This window comes from Gymnoscopelus braueri, assembly GCF_963280865.1.
Source record: "Gymnoscopelus braueri genome assembly, chromosome: 7".
NCBI classification, from domain to species: Eukaryota; Metazoa; Chordata; class Actinopteri; order Myctophiformes; family Myctophidae; genus Gymnoscopelus; species Gymnoscopelus braueri.
The window spans coordinates 12,520,846-12,535,845 of record NC_137608.1 but is presented as its reverse complement, the minus strand read 5'-3'; the positions used below and the strand labels follow the sequence as shown (position 1 = coordinate 12,535,845).

General features: G+C 44.0%; 1 protein-coding gene across 1 annotated transcript in view; it reads right to left on the bottom strand.

Moving 5' to 3' along the window:
- The window catches only part of kiaa0825 (KIAA0825 ortholog), a gene marked incomplete at its 5' end in the record, with an annotated part of 179,113 nt that overhangs the window by 96,181 nt on the left and 67,932 nt on the right, over positions 1–15,000 (bottom strand). Inside the window, 3 exons of the mRNA XM_080433477.1 lie at positions 3,191–3,381; positions 7,625–7,775; positions 14,235–14,515. Coding sequence (XP_080289603.1) covers positions 3,191–3,381; positions 7,625–7,775; positions 14,235–14,515 — 623 coding nt within the window. The remainder of the gene's footprint in view (positions 1–3,190; positions 3,382–7,624; positions 7,776–14,234; positions 14,516–15,000) is intronic.

Here is a 15,000-nt window from a genome sequence, read left to right as displayed (position 1 = left end):
TGGGGGTCCGCGGTCAAATACACATTCATTTATTTGGGGTCCTTGACATGGAAATGTTTGAGAACCACTGTCTAAGTAATGACACCATGTTATATGACGTAATGATCATCATCACAGGATGCCGTCTCAACGTGATTTTGCAAACTTTCTTGGCGACAGATCAAGCTGCCTGTCAGCAACTTCCTGTGATAATTAGTTGGCTGGGAGAGACGGTAATGACAGAAGTGTGCAGAGAGGGAGAGAGAGAGAGAGAGAGACGAGAGAGAGAGAGAGAGAGAGAGAGAGAGAGAGAGAGAGAGAGAGACTAAACAGAGCATCCCTATTCCCAATGGTGACATCATAACCACCAACAGAGTCCAATAGAGAGACAGAGAGAGAAACAGATGACAGACAGACAGACAGACCTCATTAGAGCACTGGTTCTCAAACGTTTTCATGTCAAGGAAAATGTATGTGTATTTGGCCGTGGACCATCATCTGAAAAATGTTTTGTGCCAGGGACCCCCAAGAAGAGGAAGATTTGTGTTGAGCTTGTAGATCAAATCTTTGTATGATAGGAACTTTTTTTTTTTTTTACGTGAACCACTTGAACCCTATAGCATCTCTATTCTTGGTGGGAACATTCGCATAAAATAGCAGATATACAAGCTCGTACCACGCTGCAAGCTTGTACATCTGCTACTTTTAAGAAACAATTTGTTTGTTTGTTTTTGAATTCTTTTTAACACAAATCTTCTGTTCCGGGATCCCTGGCACAAAACCCTTTCAGATGGGGGGGGGGGGGGTCCGCGGCCACATACATATAAATTTGGGGTCCTCGACTTAAAAAGGTTTGAGAACCACTGTCTTAAACAGATTGTGACCATCATCATCATCATCATCATCACGGTGTGATGTAACAGCACCAAGGTCCAATCAGGACGGACCGCCGTCATCACATGGTCAGCACCCCCTCTCCCAGCCAATCAGGACGGCCCGCCATCATCACATGGTCAGCCTCCCCTCCCAGTCAGTTTACAGCTGCAGAGCGCTGCAGTGTAACTGCTGGGCTTTTCATTTCAACCGTTAAAGTCCTCCCTTCCACGTTTAAATGCCCATAAAACTGTTTCCTCGCTGCGCTGAGGAGAACTGTTTATCATCCTCAGACTCCCTCCTTCTTTATCTCTCTCTCTATCTCTCTCTCTCTATCTCAGATTGTGTTACTGTGTTTAGTGTGTTGTGTGTGTGTGAGAGAGAGAGAGAGAGAGAGAGAGAGAGAGAGAGAGAGAGAGGAGAGAGAGGAGAGGAGAGAGAGAGAGAGAGAGAGAGAGAGAGAGAGAGAGGTGAAGTAAACACACAGTATTGATATGGGGGTTATGTCGTTGTTGTCGGGCAGAAACCTTGTATCTTCATGTTTCAACTTTTTATATATTTTTGGTAAATGAATTCCCTACTTGATCATACTATAGTGTCACTTAAAAGCAGTCAAATAGCGTCGCATCGCAATGTGTTGTGAGCTTGTAGATCGGCTAATTTCGCAATTTTGTAAAAATATAATGATAAAGAAGGAATCATTTTATACATAGAAGGTTTCCACTCGACAGCAACGATTATATTGAACTTGGGTCAGTTTTGACGAGCGGTGTTATGCTCTAGTTCAGTCTACACAGCAGTGTTCCCCCCCAAAAAAATATATATACAGTATATGCCTTTGTATTAGGAAACACATGCACACAAAGTATTGATAAAGTAAATTATTATTGCAAAAATGTATTGCAGTAATAATAATGTGTGGTTGTCATAAAATCCCTACTACATCTGGACTTGTCTCACAGCAGGCCGTTTGGAAAGGAAAACACTGACTGTACGTACACTACAGTAAGTGCTATTGCAGACACAGTCACATAGAACAGTGGTTCTCAAACATTTTCATGTCAAGGACCCCCAGATTGATATGTATTTTGCCCGGACCTCTTTCTGAATTGTTTTTTCTTTATGACAAGTTGGACTGATATACTGTAGCACTATAAACATACAGACCATTTGTGACTATATCTCCACAAACACGAGGCCTCAGGGCCCCGGGCTCCAGGTAGGGAAACACTGCTATTAGGCCGTACATGCACCCCACACCACCTTGTGCCTTACGATGTGGAAGGCACACACACACTTTCTCCCACGGGTGCTTGGGCATGCATAAATGCACACACACACACACACACACATTCGACATTTCATGCATCACCACATAATGAGAAAGGACTGCAATGGAAATAATTGTACAATGTACGTGTTATATTACCAATAAAGAGGTCAAAGTCAACATGTTGGACTACCTCCAAACAAACACCCCCCCCCCCCCCCCTTGTGATCTTTCCACCCCCCAAGGGCCGTACACGTACATGCACCCCACAACTTAACCCTAACAGTGATACATTGTGCCATTGTTACTTTTACTTAACCCATTAAGACCTGAAGCCGATTATATAAATGTTTTTTAAATCCCAACAGTAATCTGAAAAAAAAATGTTTCTATATTAGTGGTTCTCAAACTTTTTCATGTCAAGGACCCCCAAAATGATATGCATTTGGCCACCGACCCCCATCTCAAAATATTTTGTTCCAGGGACCCCCCAGAAGCAAAGATTTGAGTTAAACATTTTAGCTTTAAAACAATAGGCTATGTATTCAAAGATTTGCACACTTTCAAGATTTTTCAAAATAGCAGATCTACAAGCTCGTAGCGCGGCACTCGGTGCCGCGCTATGAGCTTGTAGATCTGCTATTTTTGAATAGCCAAAGTGTAAAATAATGCTTTTTAGCTCAAATCAAAAAGTGACACAGATGTGTTCCAGGTCTTAATGGCGTAAGTACACAATCAGAGTAGTACTTCTTCCACCACTGCATGTGTGTATGGGTGTCTGAGAGCGTGTTTATCATGTGCTAACGCTACAGGTCCAGAGCTCCGTGTATTAGGGAGTCGGGACCCACTCGGAGCCCCGTGGAGCAGGGCCAAACGGTGAGGAGATGAGGGATGCAGGAGGGTCAGGGGAGCAGGGAGAGAACGGTGAGGGGATAGAATGTACTCGCGACCCATTAAAAATGGGTCTGTGAACCCAAGAATGGATCCTAACTGCTTGCCGACAGACTAAATGAGGCTTCAAGCCTGATATGAACGACGGAGTTCAGAATAAACGGGCCATTATATTACCTGATCTGTAGGTGTCTCTTGTAGGAGGGCGTGGCCCCGGCGTATCTTCGCACCAGCAGCTGGAGCGTCTCACACAGCACCTGTCCCAGCACCGCCCTGGCCCCCCGGCCCGGCAGCACCGCCCACAGGTCACTGCGCAGCCCCGCCAGGAAGTACCACCACATCTGTACTGAGAAGGAACAGCGCTCACCCTGAGGGGAGGGAGAGAGGGAGAGAGGGAGAGAGGGGGAGAGAGGGAGGGGAGGAGGGAGAGAGGGAAATTAAGAGAGAAAAAAAAGAGTTGGAGGCAGGAAGGAAACAAAGAAATGTTATGATATCGTCTCTGTCGGGTGGAAACCTCATATGTCCAAAACTATTACTTTTCATGATTCAAATTCAAAAGCGCTTCGCGCCGCGTTTCGAGCTTGTAGATCTGATACTTTTTTGTGTGACGCTGTTGCATGATCAAGTAGGGCGTAAATTTACAAAAAAAAAAACATAAAAAGTTTGAATATTGGAGATAAGAGGTTTCTGTCCTGACGGCGACAATATGAAATGATATGTTGTGATATGAAGATCTGGAGTGCAAAGAAAAAACAGAGCAACGCACAGAGGAGAAGGAGAGGTAAAAATAGAATGAGAGAGAGAGAGAGAGAGAGAGAGAGAGAGAGAGAAGGAAACCACAGAGGAGTGGATGAAGGAGTGGAGACAGAGACAGGTCTGTCTCAGCCACCTGCACTCTGCACCTGGACTCATCTCACCCCCCCCCCCCCTCCCCTGCTGAGAGGCACTGCTTTAAAGTTCGCATCTGGGGAACGCATGACGCGCACAGCACACACACACGCACACACACGTGCACACACACGCAAACACACACACACACACACACACACAGTCGAGGAGGAAGACTATAACATCACAGGAGAGAGAGAGAGAGAGAGAGAGAGAGAGAGAGAGAGAGAGAGAGAGAGAGAGAGAGAGAGAGAGAGAGAGAGAAGGAGAGGGAGCGTCTATTATCCTGGCATCCTGTGGTTTTAATTGCTCTCAGACAGAACTGAGTGCGTTCGGCTCGGTTTAGCCGGTGTCATAAAGAACGCACGTAATTAGCCGCACGCTGAACCTCCGACAGGCCGACAGGGCCGCCTCCACAACGGACAGTTTTCCGCGTGTGTGTGTGTGTGTGTGTGTGTGTGTGTGTGTGTGTGTGTGTGTGTGTGTGTGTGTGTGTGTGTGAGGAGGGAGGAAGACGGTGACGCTGCCAACAATCTTTCCTCAAAAACTTCCTCCTCTGCCTTTTTCTTATTTTCCTGTCGCTTTCACCTTGTCTAGCCCCTACAACTTGAACCACTTGAACCGTCTGTACTTAGTAAACCTGGCCTTAAGTTGGCTCTTTACGCTAGCATCCCTATTCTGGTCTACAAGTAGATGGGCTGTGTTCAGCGTGTGTGGAGGGACATACTGTACTAGAGGATCTAGTATAGAGCCCTGGGCGATCTCGGTCTTTTAAGTGTGTAGGGCAGGGGTCTTTCAGACGTTTTCAGGCCAAGGACCCCCTAGCTGAGAGAGAGATGGTGCAGGGACCCCCTCCTCTATATTGTATAAAATTGTGTTTCAGATTCAACTTTTATTTGTTTACGTGGTCTGCTCTTTTTTCCCTCTACACCTATACCTCTTTGCCAAAAATAGCAGATCTACAAGCTCACAACGCCTATTTTTGGCTAAAGTTCTCCTCAGAAAAGGGATGCTATAGGGTTCAAGTGGCGACGGTAAAAATAAAACATATCACACAAAGATTTGGCGGACCCCCTGTAGTAACTCTGAGGACCCCCTAGGGGTCCCGGACCCCCTGTTGAAGACCCCTGGTGTAGGGTAGTGGTTCTAAATCTCAAAAGCATTCGCAGCCTTTCGGCTGCCGGGTTAAGAGGTCAGATGGGTGGTCCGCATCTAAGAAACCTTTTATCTCTATATTCTAACTTTTTGTGTTTTTTGTAAATTAACGTCCTACTTGATCATACGACGGCATCACACAAAAGCATAAAAACTTGAAATGCGGTGCGAAGCGACGTGTTTTGAGCTTGTAGATCTGCTACTTTTGCCATTTTTTTTTTTTGAATCCTGAAAAGTGAGTTTTAGACAAATGAGGTTTTTGATTGATTGATTGAATACTATTAGCAGTTTGAAAAAAAAAGCACAGGAAAGTACAGTTCAATACAAGGTCTGCTAGGAGGATTGTAAACCCTAACAAGAAAGCTTGTTTCCATTGGGGTCCTTTGTACTCAATTCATTGAAACATTTAATGACACAGACGGTTGTAAGTAGTTATTAAGCTGCCCTCTGGAGTATACGTCATTTAGAGATCTGTGTTGGACGGAGAGCGTGACCGAGCTGTGTGTGTGTGTGTGTCCGGGGGATTAGACCTTACATCCTCGGCCGCTGGTCTGGACAGAACCAAACCCAGACCTGGATCCTGGACCACCCCTAGACCACCTAGAGGAGCCGTGGGTGTCCCACCGTTTCCTGTCTCATTCTAAAGGCTGTTATACAGTGGTCAAAAAATAAATAAATAAATAAACGATTCGGAAAAAGTGTCGAATATTCAATCAAACAATTAATTCGGGGATGCCTCAGGGCACTGCCCCTGTAGAGCCCACTGCTCCTGATACTATACGATGGGAAAGTCCTATTTTATTCTTCCTCGTACAAGCAGCTCATATTTGACCTCACATTGCTTAGAATCACAAACTCAAGTGAAGCACCTTACACGTTTTTACTGTATCATTTGTCCATTTTGGAACTCTCGTCCATCGCAAACTCCCCCCCCCCCCCCCTCTCTCTCTCTCTCTCTTTCTTCGTTTCTTTTCATCCCCACCACCAACGCACCTCCGCTCCGCTTGAGTAAATGTACTTTAGTTACTTTTCCAACCAGCCGCTCTTTGAGAACGAACATCTGGGACGTTTGTGCGCTATGCAGCAGCAGTCCCTCGGGGGCCTCTGGGGGATCCAGCTGTCTGCAGTCTGCACCGGGGCCTGTGTCTGGGAAAAACAGTGCAGGCAAGGGGGCCCCCCCAAATGTCCCGTACTTTCATGCCCTTAAACCAACCGAACCCCCACTTCCCCCCCCTCTCCCTCCCTCCCTCTCTCTCTTGTCCCAGCTGCCTGGCGTTTGCCCCCTTTTTTTTCTCTATTCCTCCTTCCTTAGGTCACAGGGGTTAGACAGACCTGCTGTGTGCAGGTGTATATGTGTGTGTGCGTGTGCGTGTGCGTGTGTGTGTGTGTGTGTGTGCGTGTGCGTGTGTGCGTGTGTGTGTGTGTGTGTGTGTGTGTGTGTGTGTGTGTGCACGTGTCTCCTCTGTGTATGTACAGTACAGCCAGGGTTGCCAGATCTGCTTATTATAATGTCCCCGCAAGATTTTATTTGAAAATAGCCGATCTACAAGCTCACAACGCGTCGCATCGCAACGCGTTGTGAGCTTGTAGATCTGCTATTTTCAAATAGCTGATGTATATGTTAAAGTGCTCATGTGGCCCATAGTCGCTTCTTTTGGGCTGGTCTTCCTAGACCTGGTTGCTTGTTTCTATCACAGAATCTGGCAACACTACCAGTGACATGTGGTTTGTTGGTGGGCCTCCTCAGACTTGTCAGGCTGTCAGTCAGGCATGGCTTCTCTGTCTGGCTCTGTCTCTTCCCATCCCAGGGTTGTCGGCTCTGACACGGCTCAGGGCTGCTTTGTTTTCCGGTCCAGACAGACCCTGACTCTCACAACTTCAACTCCCTCATTTTGTAATTCTTCCTTTTTGTAAAATATTCATTCAACAGACACATCTGTGCCGCCGACACGTGAATATAGTTCTTGGCCGACTATGAATGAAATACTCCATGTGAAATAATGTCGGTGAATCAACGTTTGAGTTGAGTTTTGGTATAATGTGACCTTGGCTGCTAAGCCTGCCCCCTCTCTTCAGAAACCAGGAAAAAGAGATCCAAAAACGTGTATTCTCTGTATTCTGGCATTAGCGGCAGTTGTCGTAAATAATTACTTTTAACTTGTAATTTGGTTAAACGTACGGTGAAGAAAAGGTTTTATTTCATGCGATTACTTTGCCCGAAAATATATTTTTTCGCACTGATGTTTGTATCATGAGTACATTCACACAGAAAGTAAATATTATGCCGCGATAAAGCGGCGTAATCTTTATCGGAACCAGGGTGATTTCTATTAGCTTTCAGCACCACGAATAAAGGCATCAGCCTGTATGAATAAGGTTACAACTACGTAAATAGTTTTGATATTTAGAAATAATAGCTGTTTATAAAAAAAAATGAATCACGTCAATTCGTTGATATATAAAAAGAACACAAATTATTTTAAAAATGGGGGGCTTCTGGAGTATTCAATTAATCAATAGAATAATCACTAAGAAAACAATTGATAGTTGATAGCAGCTCTACTTTACCTCATAGAAGGGTTTGGGGTCGGCCCAGTGATGGCTCTCTGCATCCTGCAGGATGCTGGTGGCACACACCTGGACGCAGTAGCTGGTCAGCTGCTCTCTGAGAGCCTCGGTCATCTCCTGGTACCTCTGGACGGGCAGCAAGGTCAGCGGTCTGCAGCACAGGAACCCAGGACAGGAAGCATAGTGTTTTATTTATTTATAGGGCCCTGTGTTGATTTCGTCGACTGAAAAATCGACTACCTGTTTTTACTGACGAAAACAAAAGAAAAAGAAAGCAGCAATGACTAAAACTAAGACTAAAAATATTGAAAATTTCGTCAACAAATAAAAACTAGACTAAAATGTTAGTGAGGGACTAGTGGAGAAGAGATCCAGTAGAACTAAAAGACAAGTCATTTTATGTTTAATTGCGCTGGGGTGTTGCGCTCTGAAAATAGCCGATCTACAAGCTCACAACGCGTCGCAGTGCGACACATTGTGGGCCTGTAGATCAGCTATTTTCAAAAGATTTTTTTGAAAACTTGTGAAATGGGACATTCTGCATAACGAGTACTTTTACTTTTGGTTCCTTAAGTACATTTTGATACAAATAATTTTGTATTTTTAGTAATTTTTTTATTCGGGACTTATACTTTTACTTAAGTAATACATTGTAGTATTTTTTCCACCACTGCTACCATACACACATATCTTGGCCGTATCGTTCGTGGTCACTCATTCTCAATGTTTTTTTGGTTTCTTGATTTATGAAGATAAGGTTGAAAATGGGTGAAGTGCTCTTTTGAATTAGCCGAAAGCATGTGGTGTGGTGGGGTGGTGGGGGTGGTGCATTTCAGAGGGGGTTGCAGACAGTAGGAGGCAGTTTACGAGCAGAGGGGACATGCGCTACAGGTGTTGCAGTACCGGAGGGCCGCAGCATAAGAGGGAGCAGAGGGTATTATAGGGGGGTCCCAGAAAAGCCTTTTGAAGGGGAAGGGGGGCAAAAGTTAAAGGCGTATATTATGGGGTCGATAAAACCACAATGTGGACGTCATTAGCACCTGTCAGTCATTGTTGGGGATAAAGCGAGAGAGGCGAGGTTGAGATGGTTCGGACATGTGAGGAGAAGGAGGGATGAGGAGGAGGGGATGAGGAGGAGGGGTACGTTGGGAGGAGGTGGATGCTGAAGATGGAACTAGTGCCAGGTGAGAGGAGAGGAGGAGAAGGCCAAAGAGGAGGTTTATGTGATGCGGTGAGAGACGACATGCAGGTGGCTGGAGTCACAGAGGAAGACGCAAGAAAACAGAACCAGATGGAAACCTTTGATCCGCTGTGGTGACCCCCCCCCCCCCCCGATGGGAGTAATTAGCCGAAAGAAAACAAAATGTAATTGTTGCTCTCCTTCAGAGCCCCTCCCTCTTGATACAAAGCAATTTACACAATGTTTTAAAAATGCTGTATTGTTGGTATACCGCTGAATGATTTATAGTTAGGAACCAATCGGACCCTTACTAGTCTGTATCTCGGAGAGTTATGGGGTTCCGGGGGCCTAATGCATACCAAACTGGAGATTTTTTTTTAATTTACAGGTTTGAGAATCAGTGGTGTTGCACCAATGCCTCTTTGTTCACCCTTTTGGCTTACTCTTTCCCTTCTCTTCTAAATCCTTGTTCACCTTTTCTCTCTCTCTCTCTCTCTCTCTCTCTCTCTCTCTCTCTCTCTCTCTCTCTCGTCTCTCTCTCTCTCTCTCTCTCTCTCTCTCTCTCTCTCTCCTCTCTCTCTCTCTCTCTCTCTCTCTCTCTCTCTCTCTCTCTCTCTTTCTGTCCCTTTCTGTCTCAATCAATGAACTGTGCTGCCAGACAACACAATAACAGGTAAAAGTGAGGTGAAACTCTTGTTCACGCAGGCTTTCACATTTTGCAGTATACAGAGTAAAAAAAAGAAAAACAATTTGAAGTAAAGAAGGGGAAATACAATGAGAACAAAAAGTCTGAAAATAGCAGCATGTTGAAATCAGTATCATGTCATTTATATACTGATTTTAACATGCTGCTCTTTTACTTCCCCTCTCAACCCTTGTTCACCTTTTCACTCTCTCTCTTTCTGTCCCTTCTGTCTGTCTGTCTGTCTGTCTGTCTGTCTGTCTGTCTGTCTGTCTGTCTGTCTCTCTCTCTCTCTCTACCTGTCTGTCTGTCTCTCTCTCTCCCTCTCACTCCCTCTCTCTCTGTCCCTCTCTCTCTCTCTCTCTCTCTCTCTCTCTCTCTCTCTCTCTCTCTCTCTCTCCCTCCCTACCTCCCTCTCTCTCTCTCTCCCTCCCTCCCTCCCTCTCTCTCCACCTCTCTCTCCCCCCTCTCTCTCTCTGTCTCTCTATCTCTCCATCTCTCTCTTCACCTCTTGACTCTTCAGTTGGACAGGGCCCTGTGTTGTGTTGCGTCTGAGCAGAGCTCCTGAACAGAATGTCTCCCACAGACATCCATCCCAGGTCTTTTACAGCTCCATTCTGGTGGTTTTAGTACGTCTGGCACACAGAGCCACACACACACACACACACACACACACACACACACACACACACACACACACACACACACACACACACACACACACACACACACACACACACACACACACACACACACACACACACACACACACACACACACCCCTCCCCGGACCAGCAACAATAAATCCAACAAATAGTGTGTTTCGCAGCGAAACACAGCTGTTTCCATTGCTCCTTTGGTGTCATTCGAAGGTGTAAATCTTTTTACGTGCACGGAGACGGCGATATTTTTCCGTTATATTATGAAACTAAATGGAATGGAATACAATTATGACCATGTGGAGTTATATCGTCTCTGTCTGGGTGGAAACCTCATATGATCCAAAACTGTTACTTTTCAGGATTCAAATTTACAATTTACAATTTACAAGTATTTCCAGTTTTCCATAATTTAACTTCTACTCCACTACATCTCAGAGGCAAACATTGTACTTTTAATCCACTACAATTATTTGAAAACGTTTAGTTACTTGTTACTTTGTAGATTTTATTGTTATTACAAAACATACATAAACCACCCTATATGTATTTCGTCCATTTGAAAATAGCCAATCTACAAGCTCGCGATGCGACGCATTGTGAGCTTGAAGATCGGCTATTTTCAAAAGATTTTTATACATTTGAAAACTTGTGAAATGGGACATTCTGCCATAATGAGTACTTTTACTTTTGTACTTTAAGTACATTGTGATACCAATACCTTTTTACTTTTACTCAAGTAAATTTTGAATTCCGGACTTGAGTATTTCTACATTGCAGTATTGATACTTTTACTTAAGTGCAGAAATGTAGTACTTTTTCCACCACTGTCAAAAATAGCAAAAGTAGCAGATCTACAAGCTCAAAACGCGTCACCTCGCGCCGTGTTTCGAGCTTGTAGATCTGCTACTTTTGATGCCTTTGTGTGATGCTGTAGTATGATCAAGTAGGGCATTAATTTATGAAAAAACACCAAAAACTTAGAATATGGAGATAAGAGGTTTCTGCCCCGACAGCAACGATATATATGGGTAAGTTGCCAACAGGGGGGGTTTAATTTTTTACAGAATTTGTTTTCCGTTACGTCTCATCGTGTTTCCGTGCATTGCACACGCTAAGAGATAAAACATGTGTCAGGTCCTCGCCAGCAGTTCATCCTGTGACTCCTCCAGAAGCCAGGAGTGCATTTAACACATTTCAAGTATGCTGTCATTAGCGCAATCGAGTAGCTTATACAGTAAACACTGTACATTAACACATTGATTGCCAAGGTATTAAACATAGTTTTCTATCCCCTTGCCAGCGTATAATTACCTCAATCCGATTTGAAACGCCGTGGAACCGACATTGTGTCCCAAAAACACAAACAAAATAGTCCCTGTGGGTTAGCGGTTAACGTTCCAACAGCCATCCGCCATTTTGGGGCTTCGTCCCGCTGAAAACTAGTGGTTTTCAATGCAAAAAAAAAAGTTACAGCTGTTTTTCTGAAAATCCCAAACAGGAAGCGGATGGCTTCCTGTTTTTTTGGAACAACGTCACATCCACATTCTACTTCTCTAAGTGACGATCGATCGTTCCAAAGCTGTGTTAGGTCACCCCTTGTGGAATTTTCCCTCAAAAATGAAAGAACGCATCAATGCGATCTTGGCAATCAATGTGTTAAGGTCTGGTCTATAATGCATTATGTAAGCACATTTATAATGCATTATAATTTGCCTATAATGCATTATAGACCTGACCTTAACTCTGTGAGTGCCATTGACGTCATATGACGTTGTTTAAAATACAACGCTTCAGTGCCATTGACGTCTATAGACCTCATTTGGCGTTTTCAGTGATTACGATATAAGCTATATTCAACTGCAGATAACTTTTTCGGATGAAAGAAGAGACTCTCGTATTTTCCCCCAAGACATCTGGTGTTTACATCGTCATTGGATTTTCTTTTCTCTGGGTCTCCAAAAATTTGTAAAAACGCTAGCACTGGCGGATTAAATAATGAATTAATTTCTGGCACTGAGGAAATATGAGGAAATATATAGTCTTACAACAATTATTATCATTTTATTTATATTAATATCATTTATTCTATTTCCACTTTAAAAAATGTGGGTGGAGTGTCCTTCTTGTCCCAGTGTATGGGGAATTCAGGAATTGGCATAACGACTACAGAAAGAATATGGGGGAATAAAAACTATTGGCAACTCTAAATAAATAAAATGTATTAAAATAATATCAGACAGTTACAGCTCATTTAAAAAAAAGCAGCTGCTAGAGTTCTAACTAGAACTATAAGAGAGCTGAACACACATCTCTGCACTGGTTTCCAGTGAGTCATAGGATTGAATTTAAAACAGGGTCTCCGTTAGCGGTAGAGGTCATAATGGGAGGGGTCTACTAACTGCTCCCAGGGGTCAAACCAAAACACGGTGAGGCTGCGTTGTTACCGCATGCCAGTTATTATGCCACACAACGTTGTTACTCTGTATGCCAGTTATTATGCCACACATACTGTAGTTGTAAGAGATCTGTGGCCTGAGCCAACTCCGAATAGTTTTAAATCCAGATTCCAGACTCAAACATTTTTATGTTCTACACTATAACATTAAACAGTTTACACATAATAATGAATTTTAAGGTGTGTATTGGTGGATATACAATGGAGTATTGTGCTGTGGGCCAAAAGGGACGCACGCCCCCCAAATAATAACCACAGGTTTTTATGTGATGAAGTAAACTAAACTTTTTGGCTGCCATTTGGGTCCAGTTTTTTGATGTATAGAGAATTGCATCGATAGGACAGAGTTATGTTCCTGTCAAAGCATTGTCTAAACTTACGATCAAGAGTGTTTGACTGGGGTTCCCTCTGGGGTGTGTGTGTGTGTGTGTGTGTGTGTGTGTGTGTGTGTGTGTGTGTGTGTGTGTGTGTGTGTGTGTGTGTGTGTGTGTGTGTGTGTGTGTGTGTGTGTGTGTGTGCGTGTGCGTGTGCGTGTGTGTGTGTGTGTGCGTGTGTGTGTGTAAAGGAGCAACACTGTAAATCTGAATGACAGAGGTTCGTGCCGGTCGTAGTCGGGACGTAGTCCATAAGCACTTGACCAGGGGGTTCAATCCCACATGCTATATGAGAGTATAAAATGTTTTTACAAAATATATTATACTCCTGATGAATAACCATAATTACACTGTGACCTTGATTTTCTTCATGCCTCATCTGATTAAGAAAAAAAATATATATATATTATGCTTTTAAATGCCTTTAAATACCTTTGTGTGCCTACCTTACGTACCTTTGTGTAGGCTAAATTGGGGAGAAAGGGAATTGGCTACTCTAAATTAACTCTTTGCCTGCCATAGACGCATCGAATTCTGCCAAGGTGCAGCCTGCCATGGACACGTTAACGCGTCGAATAGTTTTTTAATTGTTTTATAAAAGATTGCACTGTGATCTATAATCCGGAGTGACCACTTTCACAGTAACTCACACGGATACGGAAATAACGTCATCTGAAGATTTCCGCCTCCGTCCACTTCCTGTTTATAGGTTTCCTGCAAATGCTTGTAACTTGAGTTCATTTGTTTTGCCCTGGATTCAGCGAGACACAGTGGTTTCAACGTGCTCTAGCAAAGGAAGCCATAGTTCCGGTTTATTTATTTTTTTCTCTGCACGACGAACAGTGATCCCCTTTGTGTTTACCAACCGTCTGACAAGCGATCATAATTTATATAAATGTTCTGTGGCCAGCTGGGGAGGTGGGAAAGACGTGCATTTTTGACAAAATATGCTGTTTTCAGCGTGCCTGCGGCAAGGAAAGTTACCGCACGGGTGTTTAATTATTTTCCTCTGGGGATCGGTGTCTATACACGGTGGATCGATGGATCATTATGGATCTACATTTTCTGTGACCAGTTGAAAAGGTATAAAACACGAGAATCGCTGGCAGTGGGTGAGTTTATCAATGTACATACTCTGGCAGTGAAAGAGTCAAAAATCGAAATGAAAAAAAAACAACAAAAAAACATATCTGCTGTTTTTGAATAGCCAAAGAAAGACACAGATGCTTTCCCCGGTCTTAAAGGGTTATAACTTACACCCTGGCCTTGGTGGCGGTGTGGTCCCTCAGCCTGTGGTGGTAGTGGACCAGGCGCTGGTGGATGTGGATGCAGGAGGCCAGCAGGGCCGGCAGGTCCTTCAGGGGGTCCCTGGAGGAGGGCACCTCCAGGGCCCGGTGCTCCAGGCGCTCCAGCAGGGAGCAGGTCGCCCGGCCGCACGCCTCCACGAAGCTGCAGCGCACCTCCAGGACAGGAGAGGAGCTGCAGGCCACCGCCAGGGGAAGTAGGCCGTCCAGTTCACCCATGATGGTACCACAGAACTGGAGGAGAGGAGAGGAGAGGAGAGTTTTTTTTTTTAATCATATTTTTGTTAGGGAATATTTTCAAGTACATAGTTATAATACAGATTGTACAGAATGTATATTCCCCCCCCCCCCCCTTTATCTCTGTTTACATATATAGTATATACCCCCAAAAAATAACACTAAGTACAATAGCAAAGTAATTAGCAGTATTCGTGTGTGCCGTTCTTTGGGTGAATTAGACATTACAGTTATTGCATGGTGTGAGGATCTAAACAGACAATGTTAAAGGAGTAGTTCATCAAAAAAATACTTATTTTCCATCAATTACACACCCATGAAGCCTTGAATTCATGTTTTTTTTTTTTTTTTTTGTCGAATTCCAAAGCCAATAATTTGATTACCGGCAGAAAGATGCTAATGTATCCGGTAGGAGACAAAAAGGACACTCTTTGTGTCTCCTATACCGGAAACACACCCGGCCCCATGAATTCAAGGCTTCA